The following is an 18,536-nucleotide window of genomic DNA, read 5'->3' on the forward strand; positions in this document are numbered from 1 at the left end:
GCCGTGGTGAGTGAGTGAAGCTTCATCTGCTTCTCCCCCATCGCTCCCATTACTGCCTGACCCCCCACCCCCCCCCACCCCCAGTCTGTGGAAAAATTGTTTTCCACAAAACCAGTCCCTGGTGCCAAAAAGGTTGGGGACCGTGCTGTAGAGGATACAAATGTATCCTGCTAGCCAAATGTCCTAATGTGCTCCTTGTCATGCTAAAGCAACTCACAGAGGGATCAGTGTCCTTTGAGTCTGATTATATGAACCAGTTTCCCAGGGCCTGTGCATCCCTGGGAACACTTCGATAATTGAGTTTTCAGACTGTCAAGACTGGGGTTAGCCTGGGTTCCAGAATAGAGAAGGCCACACCACAGAGGAGCGGGGCTGAGAGCCCTTAACCCTGAAAGCTTAGTGACTCAGAATAATGGTGAAGTCAGCTTTCCCACATTCCTTTCTCTTTGTTTCCTTTGCCTATTGGGCATGTCTCTGCTTATTAGCATGTTGAGCAGAGTTCATTACAAATGATGAAGCTCAAACCACTATTGATCTTACCATTTATTATTCTCTAAAGGATTTGATCCTGAAAGAGATTTTTGTCCCAGTATTTTATTCTGAAAAACTTCTAATGTACAGAAAACTTGAAAGAGACTTTTGAATAGTGAGCGAATGCCTATATATTCACTACCTAGAGCCTAGATTCTACATTTCGATTTTGCTGTACTTTATCTCATATCTATCCATCCCATCAAAATATAAAATAAAATCCATTTTATATTTTGATGCATTTCAAAATAACTTGCAAACATCAGTACATTTCATCGCTAAACATTTTAACATGTATATCATTACTTAGAGTTTGGTATTTGTTTATAGTTTTGGGGGTGGGGATTTATTCAAATAAAATGCATAAATCTTGAGTATACCATTCCCTGAGTTTTGATAAGTGCATACGTTTGTGTGACCCAAATTCCTGTCAAGATACAGGAATATTACTATCACCACAGGAAGTTCCCTCGAGTCCCTTCCCAGTCAATCTTTACCCCTCCCCACCCCGCAGCAACTACTCTTCTGACATTTTCCCAATCCTGGATATTAGTTCTGCCTATTCTAGACCTTTATATAAACTAGAGCACATACTGGAATCAGTGCAGTATGTGCTCTTTTGTGTAAGGCTTATCTGAAAGATTTTAACTAGTGCTTTAAAATGAATTTGGGGGACTCTATCAACTTCATCTGTCCAACTTCTTCCTATTTCACAAGTTCAGAGATACTTAGGAGTGGCAGGCTGCAGGAAGTCTCTGCGCATCTGATGGTTACTGGTAGTGTATTTGTATCAAGCATATACAATTTTTTTTAACATCTTAAGTATATATAATTTGGTACTCAAAATTCTACATTTGTGTCCCCTGATATTACAAGGCAAGTGTTCCCCTGCAGAATCTGAGGAGCCAGTGGATATAGGACCCCTTTCTTTCTCTGGCCGCACTGCTGAGGGAATCAATTCTGAGTGGATGCTTAGGGTGTTTTCTTTGGGCTCCTTTAATCCATAGCCGTACTAACAGTGCAGCACACTGTAGTGAAGTTCAGGCTGTGGAAGAACAGGACCAACAAGGGAAGGTTACTTGGAAATTGGTGGTGAAAGCAAAATTGAAGAAGGACCAAGAGGCAGGTTCCCCAGTGTTTGAGAGAACTGCAGCCTTTCTGAGTGGCTTCCTCCGCATTCCTACCCTCCTCACCCGAATAAGCCTGCTCCTGGACAGAAAGTAGATTGCGTAAATTGGACTAGAACCCAAATACATAATCCTCATTAATCTTTTAGAGTCTTGTCCCACTTATTAAAGCCAGTACTTGGCGAATAACCTAGAGTTACGTGGCAGCAATAATAAGTTAATTGAAATCTAGGTCTCCCAACTATTTTTCTTCTTTCAGCAGTTTCTTGGGGCTTTGAGTTAAAGAGTGCTTGTATAGTAGGCTGTTCTAGAATGAGAAGGTCACTTGGCAGGTCTCGTCTACTTTCTGCCAAGTGGCAGGTCTGGGGCACGAGCATCGGTCAAGGAAAGGGCCAGCAGGTAGTTGTGGGGTGTGCGATGCTTTGGGGAGCAAGGCCGGTATCAGCCACTCAAGAGGTATGGGAACGATAAAAATGAGGAGGGAGAAGGGGAGTTAGAGACTTAGACTGAGGTCACGGGCTTCCAATCTCGGCCAGCGTAGCCTGGGGCAGCACACCTCGGGCTTTCATTTGAGCCTGTGTCAGAGACAGAAGGACAGAGACTTTTGAAACAAAACAGCTCTGTGGTCTCCCAGTCTCTTAGGAAAAGGGGGATTGAGAAGGAAGGTGGCAGCATAAAGGGGATTCAAATGGGGATACAACAATAAATATGGCAAAGATCCAAGGTCCCCCCCAACCCCATGAGACTGAGACTAACCTTGCTCTGTGGAAAAGAAGTGACTCATTGTTAGTGGAGCTGCCTCGGAAGGGACAGCCCTGAGCCCGCTGGCAGATCTGTATTCATCCCCTGCTGTCTTCTTCCATCCCCCCACCCCGTCCCTCTCCTATAAATGCAGTTGACAAGGTTAGAAAATCAGGACAAATAATTTACTTCAATCCATCTTTGTCTTTCCCCAGGCCTTGTGCAATTCAGTATGTGGGGAGAGGGAACAAATAACTCAGACCCTGGTCGGTGACCCTTTTTCAAATGTGGGGAATCAAAGCCCACTCTAGGCTGAGGAGTGCCTGTCGGCCGCTGAGTCGCAGAAGACAGAGATGCTGATGAATTCTTATGTGCTCACTGGGCCTGGGAGGCAGCATCAGCAGCGTCAGGGTGCCTTGCACAGCCGAGGGGCCACCTCCAGTGTCGTCGGTCACCTGAGGGCAGGGGCTCGGGGCCTCTGGGGAGGTCGAGGAGGCGAGGGCTCGGCCTGTGCTCCTGGGAATGGGGGGCGCTGTCCAAGCCGGGCTGTCTGGCCCCGGCGGGGGGAGAGGGTCTGCCTCCCTGGTCCCCGCCAGAGGGCAGGCTCGGCGCCCCACTGAGAGCAGTGCCATCAGCGGGCTGCTGGGCGTCTAGCTGTGGGGTAGTGCTTCAGCATCCTCACCTGAAAACTGGGATGACACGTTTTCTTGGCAGTGAGTCGAGGCTCTGAGGGACTGTTGAGAGAAAGGGCCAGCTGGTAGTCGTGGGGTGTGAGGTCACTGTGCCAGCAACCCAGGGAGGTTGGAAAAAGATAAAAATGAGGAGGGAAGGGGAGTTAGAGAATCCAGACTGGGGTTGAGAGTGTTGGCTACCTTTCCCCTCTTACTGTATCAGTGAAGTGACTAGCCTGGCCTGGGCATTTAACAAATGGTAACTTGTTTGTTACCCGGCCCCTCCACGTGCCAGCTCTGTGCAAGTCACCATGTGGCCTCTTAAAGAAACAGTATGAAACGGGGATCTTACCTTTATTGGTCCTATAGTGTCTCTGGGACACACCATAAAACAGCTAATTGGGAAGTTACAGTGCAAGCACAGTGTGTTTCTGGGCCAGTAAAGTATTAATTGTTGGGGGTAGAGAAGGAGAGATAGACGGTGTCTCCAGCCCTGGTGGTACAGGCCCAACGGGACTGGTGTGTTTTCCATCTGGTGGCAGGGTCCTCGGGGGCTGATAGCTCTGCAGGCAGCAAAAGGGGGTGGGGGAGAGTGTCTGACGTCAGGCACCAAATTCAGTTGCCAATCAATTCCAGAAACATCTCCCTTCAGGTTCCCATTTGCCCCAAAAGAAGGTTGGAGAAAGGCAATCTCTTTCCCTTTCTCCTCTCAGGCCTCAGCTTATGACCAGACTGATTCCTGTTCCCCTGATGTTTTTGCAGTGAGAGCCCCTGAAAATGCCCATTGCTTCTCACTCGTGCCACCTCCTAGGAGGGAGGCTCCGCACGGGCCTCAGAGCCATGTTGCACCGAGGCTGTGGTTCTCCTTGGACCGCCTTTATCCAGCGCACTTCCTGGGGCACAGAAGACCCATCAGAACCTAGGGAGGTATTTCTCCGCGCAGCAGCTGTCTTCTCCCCCCTGCCCCTGTGACTCCCAGTGTCCATGGAAAAGCCTAGTATGATCTGAGTTGCTCCTGGCAGCCAGGTTATGGTGACCGGAGTGGAGCCTCTCTGGATATAGAATGTCACTTCCCGTTGCCAGCCTGTGGGCATCCGGGATCCTGTGTTCCTAACAAGCAGATGGGAGAGGGCCTTAGTGGCAGGATTCCTAGTGTTTGGTTTTGGTTCTGTTTTTAGCCATACAGGGAACACATTTTATACAGCCCTGGTAGGGGGGGAAAAAAAAGTCTGAATGGAATAATTCTGAATACTTGCTGAAAATGGAATATTTCCAAGCATTTTTTGAATAGATGAGTCCATTATGGTGATAACTTTCAGGCTTTACTTTACTAAACACAAATGTGAGCTGAGCTCTCTATAGAGTTCATGTGAAGCACAGTATTTTTTTTTTTTTAAGATTTTTTGATGTGGACCATTTTTTAAAGTCTTTATTGAATTTGCCACAATACTGCTTCTGTTCTGTGCTTTTTTGGTTTTTTGGCCCTGAGGCATGCAGGACCCCAGCTCGCCTACCGGGATCTAACCCGCACCCCCTGCATTGGAAGGCAAAGTCTCAACCACTGGACCGTCAGGGAAGTCCTGAAGTGCAGTATTAAAGCATGGCCATTTCCCATCTCTCTCCAAAAATGTCATGGATCCCAAACAACAGAAGAAGAAGAGAACGTTGAACTGTTCCCTTCTGCTACATTCCACCTGCATCTTCCCCTGACATTCCCCTGAGATGCAGAATGTTTCTGGGAAAGCAGCCTAATCAAATTGTTTTTTAACTCAAGCCTAAATGGTTAAACTACACGAAGTGTGTAGATCAGAACGGTATCTGTCTCCTATGACCGCTCCTCTGTGTCTAGACTGAAATGACCATATTCCCCCTTCGCTGGTTCTGGGCCCCCGGGGTGTGGCAGGGGGAGGTGATGAGGTCCTGCTCCTCCCTGTGTCCACGGACTGGCTGAGGGGCTGGGTGGGGACCTGCCAGTCTCTGCCCGCGCAGGCCCGCTTCACCGCCACTTCCCTCCTAGCCCTGTGCTTCCACCAAGGCTGGAAGGAGTCCTGGGTTGCAAGCTGTTGGAGAGCTCTCAGTTCCTCTATAAACTAGAATCTTCTCAGCTGGACTTGGCTACTGCCGTTCCCAGAAAACAAAACACACTTTCTAGTTTGGATGACATTGGTTCTGAGAGTTCCCCGGCTAGCAGTTCCCAGCTGGCCTGCAGGCTGAAGCACCCAGGGGGCTGTGGCAGCTGAGCTTTTCACCTGAGGGTGACCCCTGGGGCAAGCAGGAGGGAATGAGCAGAGAAGCAGCAGCAGCAGAGGAGCAGCAGCGTGTCCAACCCTGCTCACTCTGACTTCCAAAGGTCCTTTGGCAAAATGTCATGGGTTGAGCAGTCAGGAGATCCTGATTGGACAGGCCAGCCAGGGCTTTGGGTGTTAGGTGATTATGATGATAATGAAATATATAATGTAGGGCTTGACTTTATTTCAAAAGACACCTTGGAGTCACCTTCCATTTCAGTTTTTCCCACCCTGACACTCTGTGTGGCCTTGGGAAAACAGCTTTTCATTGTTGGCTCTAAGTAAATGTAAACTGCTCTTTGTCTGTCTGTCAGTTGCCTCTTTTACCATGAGCCAGGCCCAGGGGGAAGAATGGCAGATAAAACATGCTTGATTCCATCTGTCCTGGTGCTTGCAGTGGTGATTCTCCCACATTTACCCACTTTGGCCTGGAGGAGGCATCCAAAGGCTGGTAGAGCCATTCCAGGGATAAGGACCCAACCCCCCATGTAAGAAAACGTTTCCTCACCTTAAGCACCCTACTTTTCTCCTGTAAATGCAGAAAAGAAAAAGAAGGCACACCAACAGATACCTGTGGAGTGCCTGCTCGTTGCCCAGCTTTGAGGCTTCTGAAATCTGAATGTAATGACTGATGTGTCATTTAATGCCAGGTTGGGCCTTGCAGCCTGGTGGTGGGGGAGAGTTTATCTGGAAGGTAAGAGCTGTCTTCACATATCCCTAAGCCTTTCCTGTGGAAGAGGAGATGAAGTTAGAAAAAAAGTTTAAATCTGTAGAAAGACAAACGTTATAACTTGGCGCTTTATGCAAATAGGGTGAACTGACTGGGAGAGTTAGCAAGTGCCCCATCTCTGGAAGGTCTTTAGCAGAATTGGACATGGCGTGGGAGTTGGGATTATATGACCTGTGAGGTCCCTGCTGCTAACTCAAGATTCTGTGCCTGGAAGGACTCCAAGAGATCACTAGGATATCTTAGAGATATCCTTGCACCTGGCTTCAAAGATGTATGTGAAACAGTATTCATTGTAGCACTGTTTAGAATGAGAAAAGATTGGAAACTCCACACGTGCCTGTCCGAAGACTGGTTCAATAAATTATCATATAGCCTTACACGGGATGACTATACCTCATCCATTAAAAAAAAAAAAGATGTTCTTTATGAACTGTGGCAAGAACTCCAAGATGCATTATTAAGTGGAGAAACCAAGATGCAGAACAGCATATCAGTATGCGGGGTGGTGGAATACATTCATATATTTGTTTAATTGCAAATAGATCTGAGGGATACTTGAGAAACTGGTTATACTGGTTGCCTCCAGAGAGAAGAACTATAGGCAGCTGGGAGACGGGAGTAGGAAGGAGACTTTTCTCTGAATAACCTTTTGCCTGTTTTGAGTTTTGAATCGTGTGGATGTATTGTCAAAAAATAAATATAAGTAAAAATATGTTTTAAAACTTTAAAAATAAGTTTTACTAGGTCGGAGCACTGTGGACAACAGAGGGGAAGTGGGAAGCAAGCTAACCTTTTATTGAGCATCTACTATGAGCCAGGTCTTTGGCCAGATGCCTATGTACATGATACTTTTAATCCACACAGTCCTTTATGGGAGGCAGTATCCACCCCCGATTTTATGGATGCAGCACTGCGGCGTTGCGGGGGTGGGGGGAAGTACCCTCCTGGCTGGCTGGGTCGTTGCCGTGTTGCACCTGAAATGGGCAGGGCCAGAGAAAGGGATGCTCTGGAGAGGGCTGGAGGGAGGGGGGCCTTTTCTTTAAGGGACACTGCAGACCTGCCGAGGCACTGCCTGCTTCTGATGCCGGCCTCTGGGCTGCCGGCCGATAAGTCGAGGCACCCCCTCCGTTTGCTGCACGGGTCAGATGTGTTGTTTCCTTTGCTTTTGCTGAGCTCAGGGACGGAGTTCGCAGTATGCATTAACAAGCAGTTAGGTGACTGCTAGAGGAAAAGACCTTCCTGTGCTCCCGGCTGCCAGGGGAGAGGTGGTGCTTACCCTGTGTTGTTCTGCCGGGTGTCAAAAGTGCTGCCTTTGCCTGCCAGCTGGAGGCTGGCTGGAGAGCTGTTATTTTTCTGACTGTCAGACCTGAGGCTCCTTACTTTCACTTAGAGGAAGAAACATCCAAGCCCTGGTACAAAAGGTCCTCTTTTCCTTTCTTTGGAAAAAGAGCAGTGAATGAGCTCATTACCACTGCAACCCAATTGGGGTTGGGGGGGGCTCCTCCTCGCTGTCTGGGCCTGCCCCTAGCCAGGTTTCCGGGAGCAGGGGGCTTAGATCTGGCCCAGGGTGACCAAAGCCAGATGGCTGGGACAGGTGGTCCATACAGGGGGCAATGTTGGAGACATTTGGATGCTTTGAGACCAGCTCTCTCTGCTGTGGTCTAGAGGAAGGACAAGTATTTGCACCTCTTCTCCCGTGAATGCAGAGCTGCATCCAAGACTGACGGCCTCCAGGGATCAAATGATCCTCCATTCAGCGTTATGTGCCCATTCAGGTGCTCTAGAAAATGTCTCCACCCCTCAGAGCTGGCAGTCACGCAATAGCAATTATCTGTTGAATGCTTACGAATTGCCAGGCACTGCTCTAGGCGCTGGGGGTATAGCATGGAACAAAGCTGGCAAAGCCTCTGCCCTCATGGAATTTAGATTCTGGCATGAGCAGTGAAGGGTGCCAGCACTGGCCTGCTCTTGCACCCTCTGCCCAGTTTCCGCTGGGTCTGAAAGAGCTGGAGGGTGGGGGGACTGACATATAAATTGCCTTGGAAGAGAGGCTCTTGGGCGTTTCTAGCAGCTGAGCTCCGATTGTTACCCGCTCACTCCCTTCAGAGCTTGTCTTTAGACCCTACAGGGCTGTGGCCAGAGAAGAGCCTTTCTTGATCTGAGCACCATGAGCTCTGAAACCTTGCAGGTTGGTGCTGGACCTTGGAATCGTCTGGAAGAGACCCGGAGGCCTACCCCGGTGTGCGCGCTGACGGTGAGCTGGCGATGTTTGACTCGAGCCTGACAGCCTTTCCTTTTTGTTCCTCTTTTCTTCCATCTCAGATTGAGAAGATCATGAGCTCTATTGGAGAAGGGATCGACTTTTCTCAGGAACAGCAGAAGATCTCAGGTATGGTACCAAGCAGCCGTTTTCCCCATGGAGCACCACCCTCTGGGTCCCTTCTAGCTCAGGTTTTTCTCTGACGCAGAAGACAGACATTTGGGGGGTGAGAGAAGTCAGCCTCAGGCCACGTCACTCTCTTACAATTTGGAATCTCACGTGTCCACACAGCCCATCTAGCTCTTACTTTAGGAGCCATGACTCCTTTTACATAGTGGAGGGGAAAATATACAAACTGAATTTGAGGCTGTCTATTAGGAAGCCCTTTTATAAAAAGTGAACGATTGTCACTTATTCATCGTTGTTTTCATAAATGTAGGCTTTCTCTGATTGGCTTAATGTGGAGTGCTCCTCGTGTTGGTCTCCCAGCTTCCCAGGCGGCTCTGGCACTACCTCTTCATGGGCACGTGGCTTTCGTTCACCTGATCCATGGCAGCGGCAGAGCGCTGGGTTGGACTGTTTAGCCTGCATCGCCTGGAAGGGTTGGCTCTGCTGTTTCCTCCTTGTGTCTGTTTCTCCACTTTTCCATTTACTTAGACACTCATCATTTTTACTTCAGATCACTGTTACTTGGGGTATTCTTTTCATCTCAAAGCCCTACAGGTGAGGCCTGCCTCCATTTCCTTTGTTTGAAACAAAGGAACTAGGGAGGCCATACCTGAGCTGTTTTTCTTGGTAATAGAATTATGGTTGTGTTACTTGCTCAGGTGAGGTGACATCTTAAAGGTGCATCCCAGAGCACCTGTTGCACCCCCTCCCCCAAGCATCTGAAGACGGAACTGCCACCAGTGCATCTGGGCTGAAAGCAGCTTGGGACCCTGGCCTCTTCCCCTTATTGGGGAAGTGCCTCTCTGCCCTGAAGGGGTGGCTTCCTTGTTCACTTAGGAGGCTCCACCCAGGATTGACCTGTAAGCCCTGAGTGACACCTCTAGTTCCTCCATGGGCCTCTGGCCCTGGCAGGAAGTCTGAGGGATGGGGGCAAGTATGCACGTCAGGGACAAAGTTGCTGCTGAGGCCATGGGGCTTGTGGAGAGAGCATGGGCTCTGGAGCCGCAGCCCTGGTTCACATCCTGATTCTAGATACCTGTGTGTCCAGGGCGAGTCGCTTACTCCCTCCGAGCCCGCAGTTTCCCATCTGCAACATTTGGATATAGTACTTCTCTCTTATGTTTGTTAAGAGTGAGTAATATATACAAACACTTGAGCTAAAGAGGTACTCAGTAAATAGTAGTTATGCTCATTTTTCTCCAGGAAATGATTACTTTCTCATATCGACAAACCTGGAGAGGAGGGGCGTCTGCCCCCCTACCTTGTCTCCCTCCACGCTTTTTCCCACTGTGTTCCTGGAGACACCCTCCCTTCAGCCCTGTTTCCCTGGGCTCTAGCAGGGAGGGTCCGGTTGGGTTGGGCTCCTCTTTGCCAGTCTTGGATCATGCTGAGGGTCTGCACAAGTGGCTCTTCTGGCTAAGAGTTTGTGGCTCTCTTTCCAGGCACTTGCCTACACGCAGTCCGGGGAGCTTTCCTTCTGTTGTGGTTTGCAGGCTTTTACCAAGAGCGTGAGTTTGTTGGGAATAGATGTTCAGGACCGAGACAAACACTGTTGCCATGTGCTTTAGGGGCAGCAGGTATGGGTCTGATGCAGTCAGCTTTTGTGAGGCTGATTTCTGCTTCCCTGTGCCCCTCTGCATCTGAGGAGCCTACATCAGTTGCATGTGCTTGAGAGATTGGGGCAGAATCAGGCCATTACCTCCTGGCTTTGATAAAACAGGAGATGTGGCAGCCCTTCTGGAAAACACTCTTCTGGAAGAGCCCTTCTTCTTGGAGCTGGTGACACTGAGCCCTTTCCTTGCCCTGTGGGCCCCACTTTCCGATCCTCGCCCCCCACGAACTCATGTGAATGGCAGGAGTTGGTCCAGCTACCCCCCTAGGTTTCTGGATCCCAACACACAGTTTTGTTTTAGCAGCATTGAGTTGAGCCATCCTCCATACCCCAGCTTAGGAAAGTCGAGGGCGGGCACAGGAAGGTGGCCATGAGCAGAGGGTGCGTCCACCCGTGCTGCAGAGTCCCAGCTCGCAGTATCCGCATGGCGGCCAGGCTGTGAAGGATGGAGAGCGTGGGCTCAGGCCTGCCTGTGACCTCTGTCTTCTGTCTGATGGGTCAGGAGGGGGCTCTCCCCAGGACCTCGGGGAACACCAGCCTTCCGCTCAGACCAGAGCAGATTTCTTGTTTATTCTGGATGATCATTGTCAGAGTTCATGTTGTCCTTGGGCTTCTGGATCTAGGAGAAGAGGCCTGGGCTGTGGAGTTGCCATCCTGGGAGGAGGAGCAGGCGTGCCAGCCAGCAGCCCTTAACTAAGCATGGGATTGCCTGGTGTGACTGGTTTTGCAGAGGGTTGTGTCCTGAAGTGCCCCAGTATGGCACTTGAATCTCACTCCTCTTTTGGGCTGTGGGCCTCCTAGTGGCCAGCTCTGGAGCTGGTTACCTGTATCCTCAACAAGCATGTTATACAACTCATCCCACTGTCTGGAGTCCAGGGAGGGCGAGCCTTCCCCGTGGCCTGGGCCACTCTGGCTGCTGTCATCAAAGACCTGTTCTTTCCAGCCAGCAGAAGAGAACGCTTGATTGTCTCTTGCTGAAGCCAGCCGTTTAGCTGTTGAGTAGCTGTTAAATGCAGGCTCCTCTAGGGGCCTGATCTCCCAGCACACAGAGCCCCTTCTTCACCAGGGCCACCAACAGCCTGTTGGGCTGCAGGTGCCTCCCAGCACGTTTACAGGGTGACACGTGGTCCCTGGGTTTGTGTCTCTGTACATGTTACCGTTTTTGTCTCCTCAGCTGTACTGGGGGTTTGGTCCTGGTTTCCCCTTGTCCTTGGTACCTCTCCTCCCATGTCTTCCTCCGCCAGAGAGTGAATGGCCTGCCCTGGGCCTGGCACTTCTCTGCTGGGCTCTAACGGCCTGGAGAGAAGTCTCTTCCCAAGTTGTTTGGTGCGCTCACCTGAGGACTATCAGTTGTAATGTCCTTATTTTGTCATCTGTTTTTGTGATACTGCGCGGCTTATCTGCCTGGCAGAGGCACAATCATTCCTGAAGTGGGGGCGGGGGTCACTTAACCCGTGGGCTGTGCCCTCAGGACAGTGTCCCTCCTCTGTCCCCTCTCTGGCTGTCCTAGAAACTATCGGCCAAAACTACAGAACTGTTCCTTCTCTATTCTCCCTGATAAGCTGTTTCCAGCCCCTGGAGCTGGAGGTAAAGTTTGGCCATCTCTGCCTTTTGTACGCGTGTGTATTAGGCAACAGCAGATATTGGAAAATCTGTCCTTTTGCTCCGATGCTGGTGCTGCTGTCTCCTTCTCCCTCGGTGGCAGAAGCAGCAGCTTCTGCTGCGATGTCCGATCCCTGATGTATTTTCCTGAGTGTGGAAGGGAGGAGGGTGGGCAGGGGAGGAGAGGGGGAGGGCCAGACGTTATGAGAGCGAGCAAGGACTGTGGAGCCGGCAGCAGGCAGCGTGAGAGCCCAGGAGCCTTTAGACAAAGCATTCTGCTGCGGTTCTGGACACGCACACATCCACCAGCAGCAGGCCGGGCCACGGCTGCCCAGCCGGGGGATTACGAGCAGGAATGAATCAGCAGCCGGGGGACACTTGACATCAAGGGCATACAAGAGCCCACCACTTAGGTTCCTGGAGCAGACGGCCCCACTCCAGGGCAGGGGAGCTCAAGCAGCCCCCAGACTCGGCATCTCGCAGTGCTGCTGCAGTGTGCATTGGGACCCTGACCACCATCTGTTCAGCAGAGGACAGAGGAGAGGGGGAACCTGGGACAGTGGGTCACCAGGGTCTCCTAGACAACCAAGCCACTTGGCCTTGGCCTGCCCCAAGGGGCAGAAAGTGCCGGGAACAGCATAATGACTTTCACCGTGTCAAGAGTTCTCCGGAGGTGATGTTTTTATAGTTGGTTCTTCTTTTTCCTTCCTTGCACCTCTTCTTCCCTTTTTCCTTTTTTCTTCTTTTATCTGTTCTTGCCCACGAGAACTGGAGAAGTAGGTGGGGTTAAGGCTCAGAACATCCAAGGTCTGCCCGGAAGGGCTGAACTTTTTTCCTCCCTGCACCAGCATGCTCCCCTGTCCTACCTGAGGAGCGGAGCAAATGCATCTCCTCCCCTCCCTGCTCATCCTCAGAGGAGGACAGCAAGCTCCGGAGACCCTGGGAAGACAGTTGCTGTCTTTATCACTCAGCCAAAGAGAGAGCAGCGCAGAATGGGAATAGACTTGAGCCACCACAGCTCAGCTGACGGAGGACCGCTTCCTTTCTCTCTCCTTTATTGGGCTGGGCTTTGTCTTCTTTAGCCAAGAACTGGATCTGCCCGCCTGCTTTCCAGCCGAGCAGGCAGGCCAGTCACGGGAGCAGCCAGCCACCGTCGGAAGAGGAAGATGAACGCCCAGCCCCCGCCACACAGCCCCGCCCGGGAAGGCGGCCCCGCGGACAGCGGCCTGGCCGGGGAGACGCCCCGCTCGCCGGCAGCCGGAGTCTAGCTGGGGACCCGGCTCCCGGCCGGAGCTCCGGCCCATGCGCGCACGCACCGCGCCGGCTTGAGCCTCTGAGCACGAAGTGCCGGTGGCCATGGTTTGCTTGTTCCGGGACTGCTGGGGAAAGACAAGTAAAAGTCTCCTTTCTCCCCGTGCCGGGTTCCTGCTGCTTGTGTTGCATGCGCTGGCTCCCCGTGACCGTGAACGGAGTCCTCGCTGTGGTCGCTGTGCCTGTGTCCCTCCACTGCATGAAGAGGCGCGCTCGCACCTGACCGGCCTGTGCTGCAAGGTCGCGGGACTTGTCCCTCGTCCCTGGCCCCTTCTGGTGCCCGTGGGGACAGACTTTCTGAAATACCTCCGAGGAGGCGGACGAGTGCCGACCCGGAGAGCGTTGGGGCTTGGCTCCCCCGATCCCTGGGCCGCGGCCGTGCAGGTGCTGCAAGGCCCCGGAGCAGCAGGACCCAGGGGGGTGCGTGAGTGGGCCGTGGCCGCCCGGTGCCCTTGGTGCACCCACTGAGGAGGGGCCGCGGGGCCACCGCTCTCCCTCCTCTAGTACGGAGTGTGGCTGCTTTATGGTAATGACTATGATGTGGCAGTGCCATCTGTCTTCCTCTGAGTGCCGCTGCTACCGCCTCAATGGTTTTTCCCTTTTCAAGCGTCTGCCGATTCCTCTCTCGTCAGGTTCGCGGCCGCCGGAGCAGAGCGTCGGGGAGTGGCTGGAGGCCGTGGGGCTGCAGCAGTATGAGAGCAGGCTGCTTCTCAATGGCTTTGACGATGTCCGCTTCCTGGTGAGTGTCCAGGCCCCGGGGGAGATGCTCCCTGCTGCCCAGGCCGTGCTAGAGTTGGAAACTGTACGTAGATCTTTGTCTCGGGGAAGAGGGGGCTGCATGGCTTAAACCCGGGGCGCTCAGCTGAGTGTCGCCTGCTTCCTCAGCTCCGCTCCGGACACGGCCCTGTGGGGAGAGCTCTTTGCAAGTTTGCGTCCAAGAAGGCGTGTCTCTGATGCACCCATTGGCCCCATCCCGGCTCTCTTTCAGACACCAGGCAGTGGGTGGCTCCGAGAATTGAGGTGCACGGGACAGCCGGGTCCCCCTGGCGACTCCCCTTCCTATCTCAGCCGGACACCAGAAGTTCCCTTTGTTCCCCGAAACTATGCCGTGGAGCCCATAGTCACTGAAGCCGGGAGCCTGGTCTCCCTCAGGAAGGCTGAGTGTCTGGCGGGGCCGCGGCCTCAGAGGTGGCCCAGATGAGAGGCTGAGCTGGGGGTGGGAAGGATTGCTTCCTTTTCTGAGCTATAACTTTGCGCGCTCTTCTTGCAGAGCACAACGGCTCAGAGAAAAAGAAAAAAACCCAATGTCTTTTCTCAGGCTCCCTGTGGAGTAGGGGCCTGGCTGGGACCCTGGGCTCTGGATCCAGTGCCCCCTGTGTCAGTCCAGCAAGCAGCTCAGGGTGGGCTGCCCGTGACCATCCCTCTCCTGGAAGCCCTCCCGAGATGTCCTCATGGGTTGGGTCCGGGCTTTGGCTCCGGCTCCCAGGCAGCCCCGGCTGCCCCAGGGCAGGTGTTGAGTGCAGTGGTGACGACAGAGCTGACACGTCTTGTTAGTGCTCTGTGTGCGGGCAGTTGTGGGACAGTGGTGTGCATGTATCTACTCATTGACTCTCCCAGTAGCCCTGAGATGTGCGCTCTTATCAACATCTCCGTTTTCCAGATGCAGAGCAGTGGAGTGTCTCACTCACACCCACAGCTCTGGGAATTGGTGGGGTAGGAACATGCGCCAGGCACCTGGGTCCGGGGGTCCTGCTCTAACCACCGTTCTGCACGGCCACTTTCTTACTCGAGGATGAGGGGAGTGGGAATGGAACCGTTCATATGCTTTAAGTCGCCCTGTTGCATGTGTTATGTCAGGAGCTGGTTTGAGGCTCCTCCTTGATTCCTGGCGGGCCTATCCCCCACTCTGACAATTCCCGGAACACAGTCCCGAGTGGATGCTGAGTTGCCTTCAATCCCTGAAGCAGACCTCTGACCCCCCAGCTCCCTCGCTGCCATGGTTGAGGGGCGGTGGTCGGTCAGCCCAGAGCTCCCCCGCCCTCTCCTGTCCAGAGTGGGTTTCTGTGGGCTTCTCACCAACAAGGTGGCATTGGGTGCCTCCTGAGTAGAGGGCCACCCAAGGAGCTGGCCTGGGGATCCCAGGGGGACCCTGACTGGGACCGCTCACTTCACCTGGGCCGTCTCCATCCTCAGGGCAGACAGTGAAGGCTGCTGCAAACCACCTTTCCAGAACCAGCTTTGGGCCAGTTATTTTTCAGCTTTTAAAAATCTTAGGTTTTAAAATAACAATTTTTTCTAAGTTGAACTGAGTATATTTATAGTTGTTATAAACTAATCCCTGGCTCACCATGTTCTATGGGGAAGGCTGACAAACCCAAGGTGGAGGTGGGGGTTCAGCCAGTGAGTGAGGACACTTGGTGCTGGGTGTTGAGGGGCCTTCCCTCTCCTAGCGCTGGCCATCAGATGGGCAAGGGAGGGTGGCCGTGGATGTCGCAGAGTGTCCCCTCCCTATGCTTAGGAATCTTAGGGGCTGAGCTCTTGACTTCTCACCCCTCCTTCTGCTAGTTTGGAAAGGCTAAGGTTCCTAAGCCTTGAATATCAAGACTCCTTTAAAAGTGCTTCCCTGTCACCCCTGTGCTCAGATCAGAAAGTAGCTGGGCGGGCCCTGGGCCAAACATTCATGCAAGACGCAGGGCCTCTGTTAGAACGCGTCTGTTTCTATTTGGGAAGGGCACTCATTGAGGGAGGCCAGCAGCTCATTTCTTCCAGGGCCTTCCAGGCCTCTCTTGCTGCTCTGGGTGCGAGCTGTTCCTCTCTCTCCTCTCGGTTCTGGAGGGGCAGCTGGCAGGCGGAGTCCGTGCAGGAAGGAATGCTGATTACACCGCAGCCTAGCCTGTCCCTTCTCAGACCTCGAGTGGCCTGAGTAGCCATGCAAAGTATCCTGGGTAATTGCATGTAAGTTGCCAGATGGACTGCAAGGCTAATTAAGTTTTAGCAACCAGAAAAAAGAGGAAGAAAACACACAAGAAGGGAGCATTTTTGTTTAGAAACATTCCCTCCTTGCATATGGTATAACTTACATCATGTTAGCTGTGGTATTATCCCCGTGTGGTTTGGTTTCCAATAGGCTGTAAATGTTTCCCTTAGTTTTGAAATACGCTGGAGACTCTTCTACAAGATGCACAGGTGGCTCCCAGGAAGCCATCCAGACTCTAGATGTAGTAGGAACATCTGGAAACTGATGGCTGCTATGGAATCTCCCTGTGGCGGGCTCCTCCGAGCTGTTGTGGGAGGAGTATAGGGCATTTGAGGGGGGTCGCGCAGCTCCCTCTCAACGTGGAAGGGACTTTAACATCGTGTGGTCTCATCATCCCCTCTGTGCCCGAATCCCCTCCAGATGAGCTCTGCCGTGATGTTTTCCCAGTAACAGGTTCTCCACCTTACAAAGGCATAGCCCATTCACTCTCTGCATTGCTTGGGCTGGTTTAGAGCATTCTTTATATTGAGCCAAAATCTGTTTCCTTGTGGCTTCTGTCCATTGAACCAGGTTTACCTTTTGGGACCACACAGAACACACTTAAGCCCATTAGAAAATTGAAGACCTCTATCACGGCCTCCTGGGTCCTATCTTGTCTAAGCTCAACACCCTCTTTCTCTTGGCTCTTCCTCCTGTGATGTGATGACTGAGCTGGACCAGCAAGGATTGCACCTTGAACTTTATTCACACCCTCTTGTCTGCAGGCAGAAAGGGCCTCTGATTTGCACAGGGCAGGGGCAGGGCAGCGTGGTCTGCCAGGTGCTCGCTCCCAAGGCTGATGGGACTGACCCCAGACCCTGGGAGAAGGGACGGGGAATCAGGCTCACACATCTGCCGGCCAGCTCACCACACTGGCTCATGCATCAGAGCCAGTTCCATTTTTTTCACCACAAATCTTGTCCACAGGAAATGGGCTTTCTCTGGAAAAGGGAGGAAATGCAGTTAATCAGCACGGAAGGAAGGTGATTGTGGTTGGCAGGTTTTCAGCTCACGCGTGCTGGTGCAGGTCTCTGTATCTGGGACTCGGCCTGCCCTCCCTTTACGGATGTGTTCATTGAGTAAATGGCGGTGCTTCTCACGCTGGGGTATGATGTGGACATTTAAAAAGGTTTTTAAGACTGTCTGATGTGGAGAAACATTCACCTTGGAGTGTTGAGTGAAGAAATTGAGACACAAAAATCCATGTGCAACATGACCTTAATTTTCAAAAAAAGAAAACATCTAGAGGTGCAGGGAGTGAGCCAAAATATTTTCCACAGTCAGTTATCTCGGGGATTATGGGTGGCTTCATTTTCTTTTTTTTGGAGTGAAATAGATTTTCTGCTATTTTCTGCTAAAATCATTAAGAAATGATTTCCATTCATTTCTTACAATGAATGGATCTGAAATCAGAAAAGCAGATAATGTAGGAGCCTTAAGGAACTTGACAGATGAGCTGGGAGAAGGTAGCACACAGCGCGATAGTAACAACAGAGCGGCCGAGTGTTAAGTGCTGCCGCAGGGAGGAGGCCCTGCGCTTACCCAGGGTTCACCGCCTGCCGGGCACTGAGCTGGCGTCCAGCCCTGGGGCAGTTGTCCATCAAGTTGCAGACGGGGCCGCTGGGGCCCAGAGGGTGGAGGCACTGCCAGGAAGTGGCAGAGCTGGGACGCTAGCCCAGATCTGTCCAACTTTGAACCCCTGGGTTCTGCTTGCTGTCCTGAGGGTTTTGTAGAGGCCTGCAGGACTTGGAAAGACTCCAGGGAGAGGCCCACACTGTCTGTGGTGAGGGGAATCTGGCTCGAGGTGCAGAGAAGGGCAGGGCCCTGACTGGGCAGCAGAGGTGGGCTGGGCCCGACTGCGAGGAGCCTCGAAAGCATGCTCTGGGGGAGCCCCAAGGTCTCTGAGCCCTGGGCCTGGGAGGCGGGGTCCTGTGGCAGAGCTCCCGGGAGTCATGGTGCCCCTTGACAGCAGGGTGGAGTGGAGAGCAGGCACGTGGGAGGTGGTCGAGGCTGGGTGTTGGACAAATTGAAAGCGGAAATGAGTCTGGCAGCGGGTTCGGGATGGGCTGGAAACAGAGACTGAGCCGGCAAGCCCGCTGCCTCTTAGGGGCAGCGTCGGGGAGGCCTCGTGCTCCTCCCATCCATTTATTTCTTCACAGGCTTCTGCCACATGCAGGCAGCCTCCCCCTGTTTTCCTGTCTGTTTCTGAGACTGTGCCAGCTGGTCCCACGAGTGGGAGAGAGATGGCAGGTGAAAAGGACCGAGCCCTGCAAAAGCTAAAGGCGTAAGCTCGGCAAGGAGGTCCTTCTTTATTGGCTTCCCTGAAGCTTTCCAGCCAGGTCCTCAGACCCCCGAGCTTCCCTTCCTGCTCCTGTTCCCCAGATTAGCCGCACTCTTCAGCCCCGGAAGCCGGCTTCATGTGTGCAGCCGGCTGTGCCCTTGGGTTCCCGCCCTGGCTCCCCACGCCCCCTCCTCACCG

The 18,536-nt window shown here is 52.6% G+C and overlaps 1 protein-coding gene across 9 annotated transcripts in view; it reads left to right on the forward strand.

Moving 5' to 3' along the window:
* Positions 1–18,536, forward strand: part of ANKS1A (ankyrin repeat and sterile alpha motif domain containing 1A) — a 188,851-nt gene that overhangs the window by 149,331 nt on the left and 20,984 nt on the right. For 8 of the 9 annotated variants that reach the window (XR_007469904.1, XM_049693732.1, XM_033424201.1 and 5 more), the window contains 2 exons: positions 8,411–8,477; positions 13,674–13,780. Coding sequence is in view for 8 of the 9 variants with exons in the window: in XM_049693732.1 (XP_049549689.1) it covers positions 8,411–8,477; positions 13,674–13,780 (174 nt within the window). In the remaining variant the exon portion in view is untranslated. Of the gene's footprint in view, positions 1–8,410; positions 8,478–13,151; positions 13,781–18,536 lie in introns of those variants that run through there. The other variant, XM_049693733.1, reaches the window with a different exon arrangement.

Source organism: Orcinus orca, chromosome 10, assembly GCF_937001465.1.
Source record: "Orcinus orca chromosome 10, mOrcOrc1.1, whole genome shotgun sequence".
NCBI lineage: Eukaryota > Metazoa > Chordata > Mammalia > Artiodactyla > Delphinidae > Orcinus > Orcinus orca.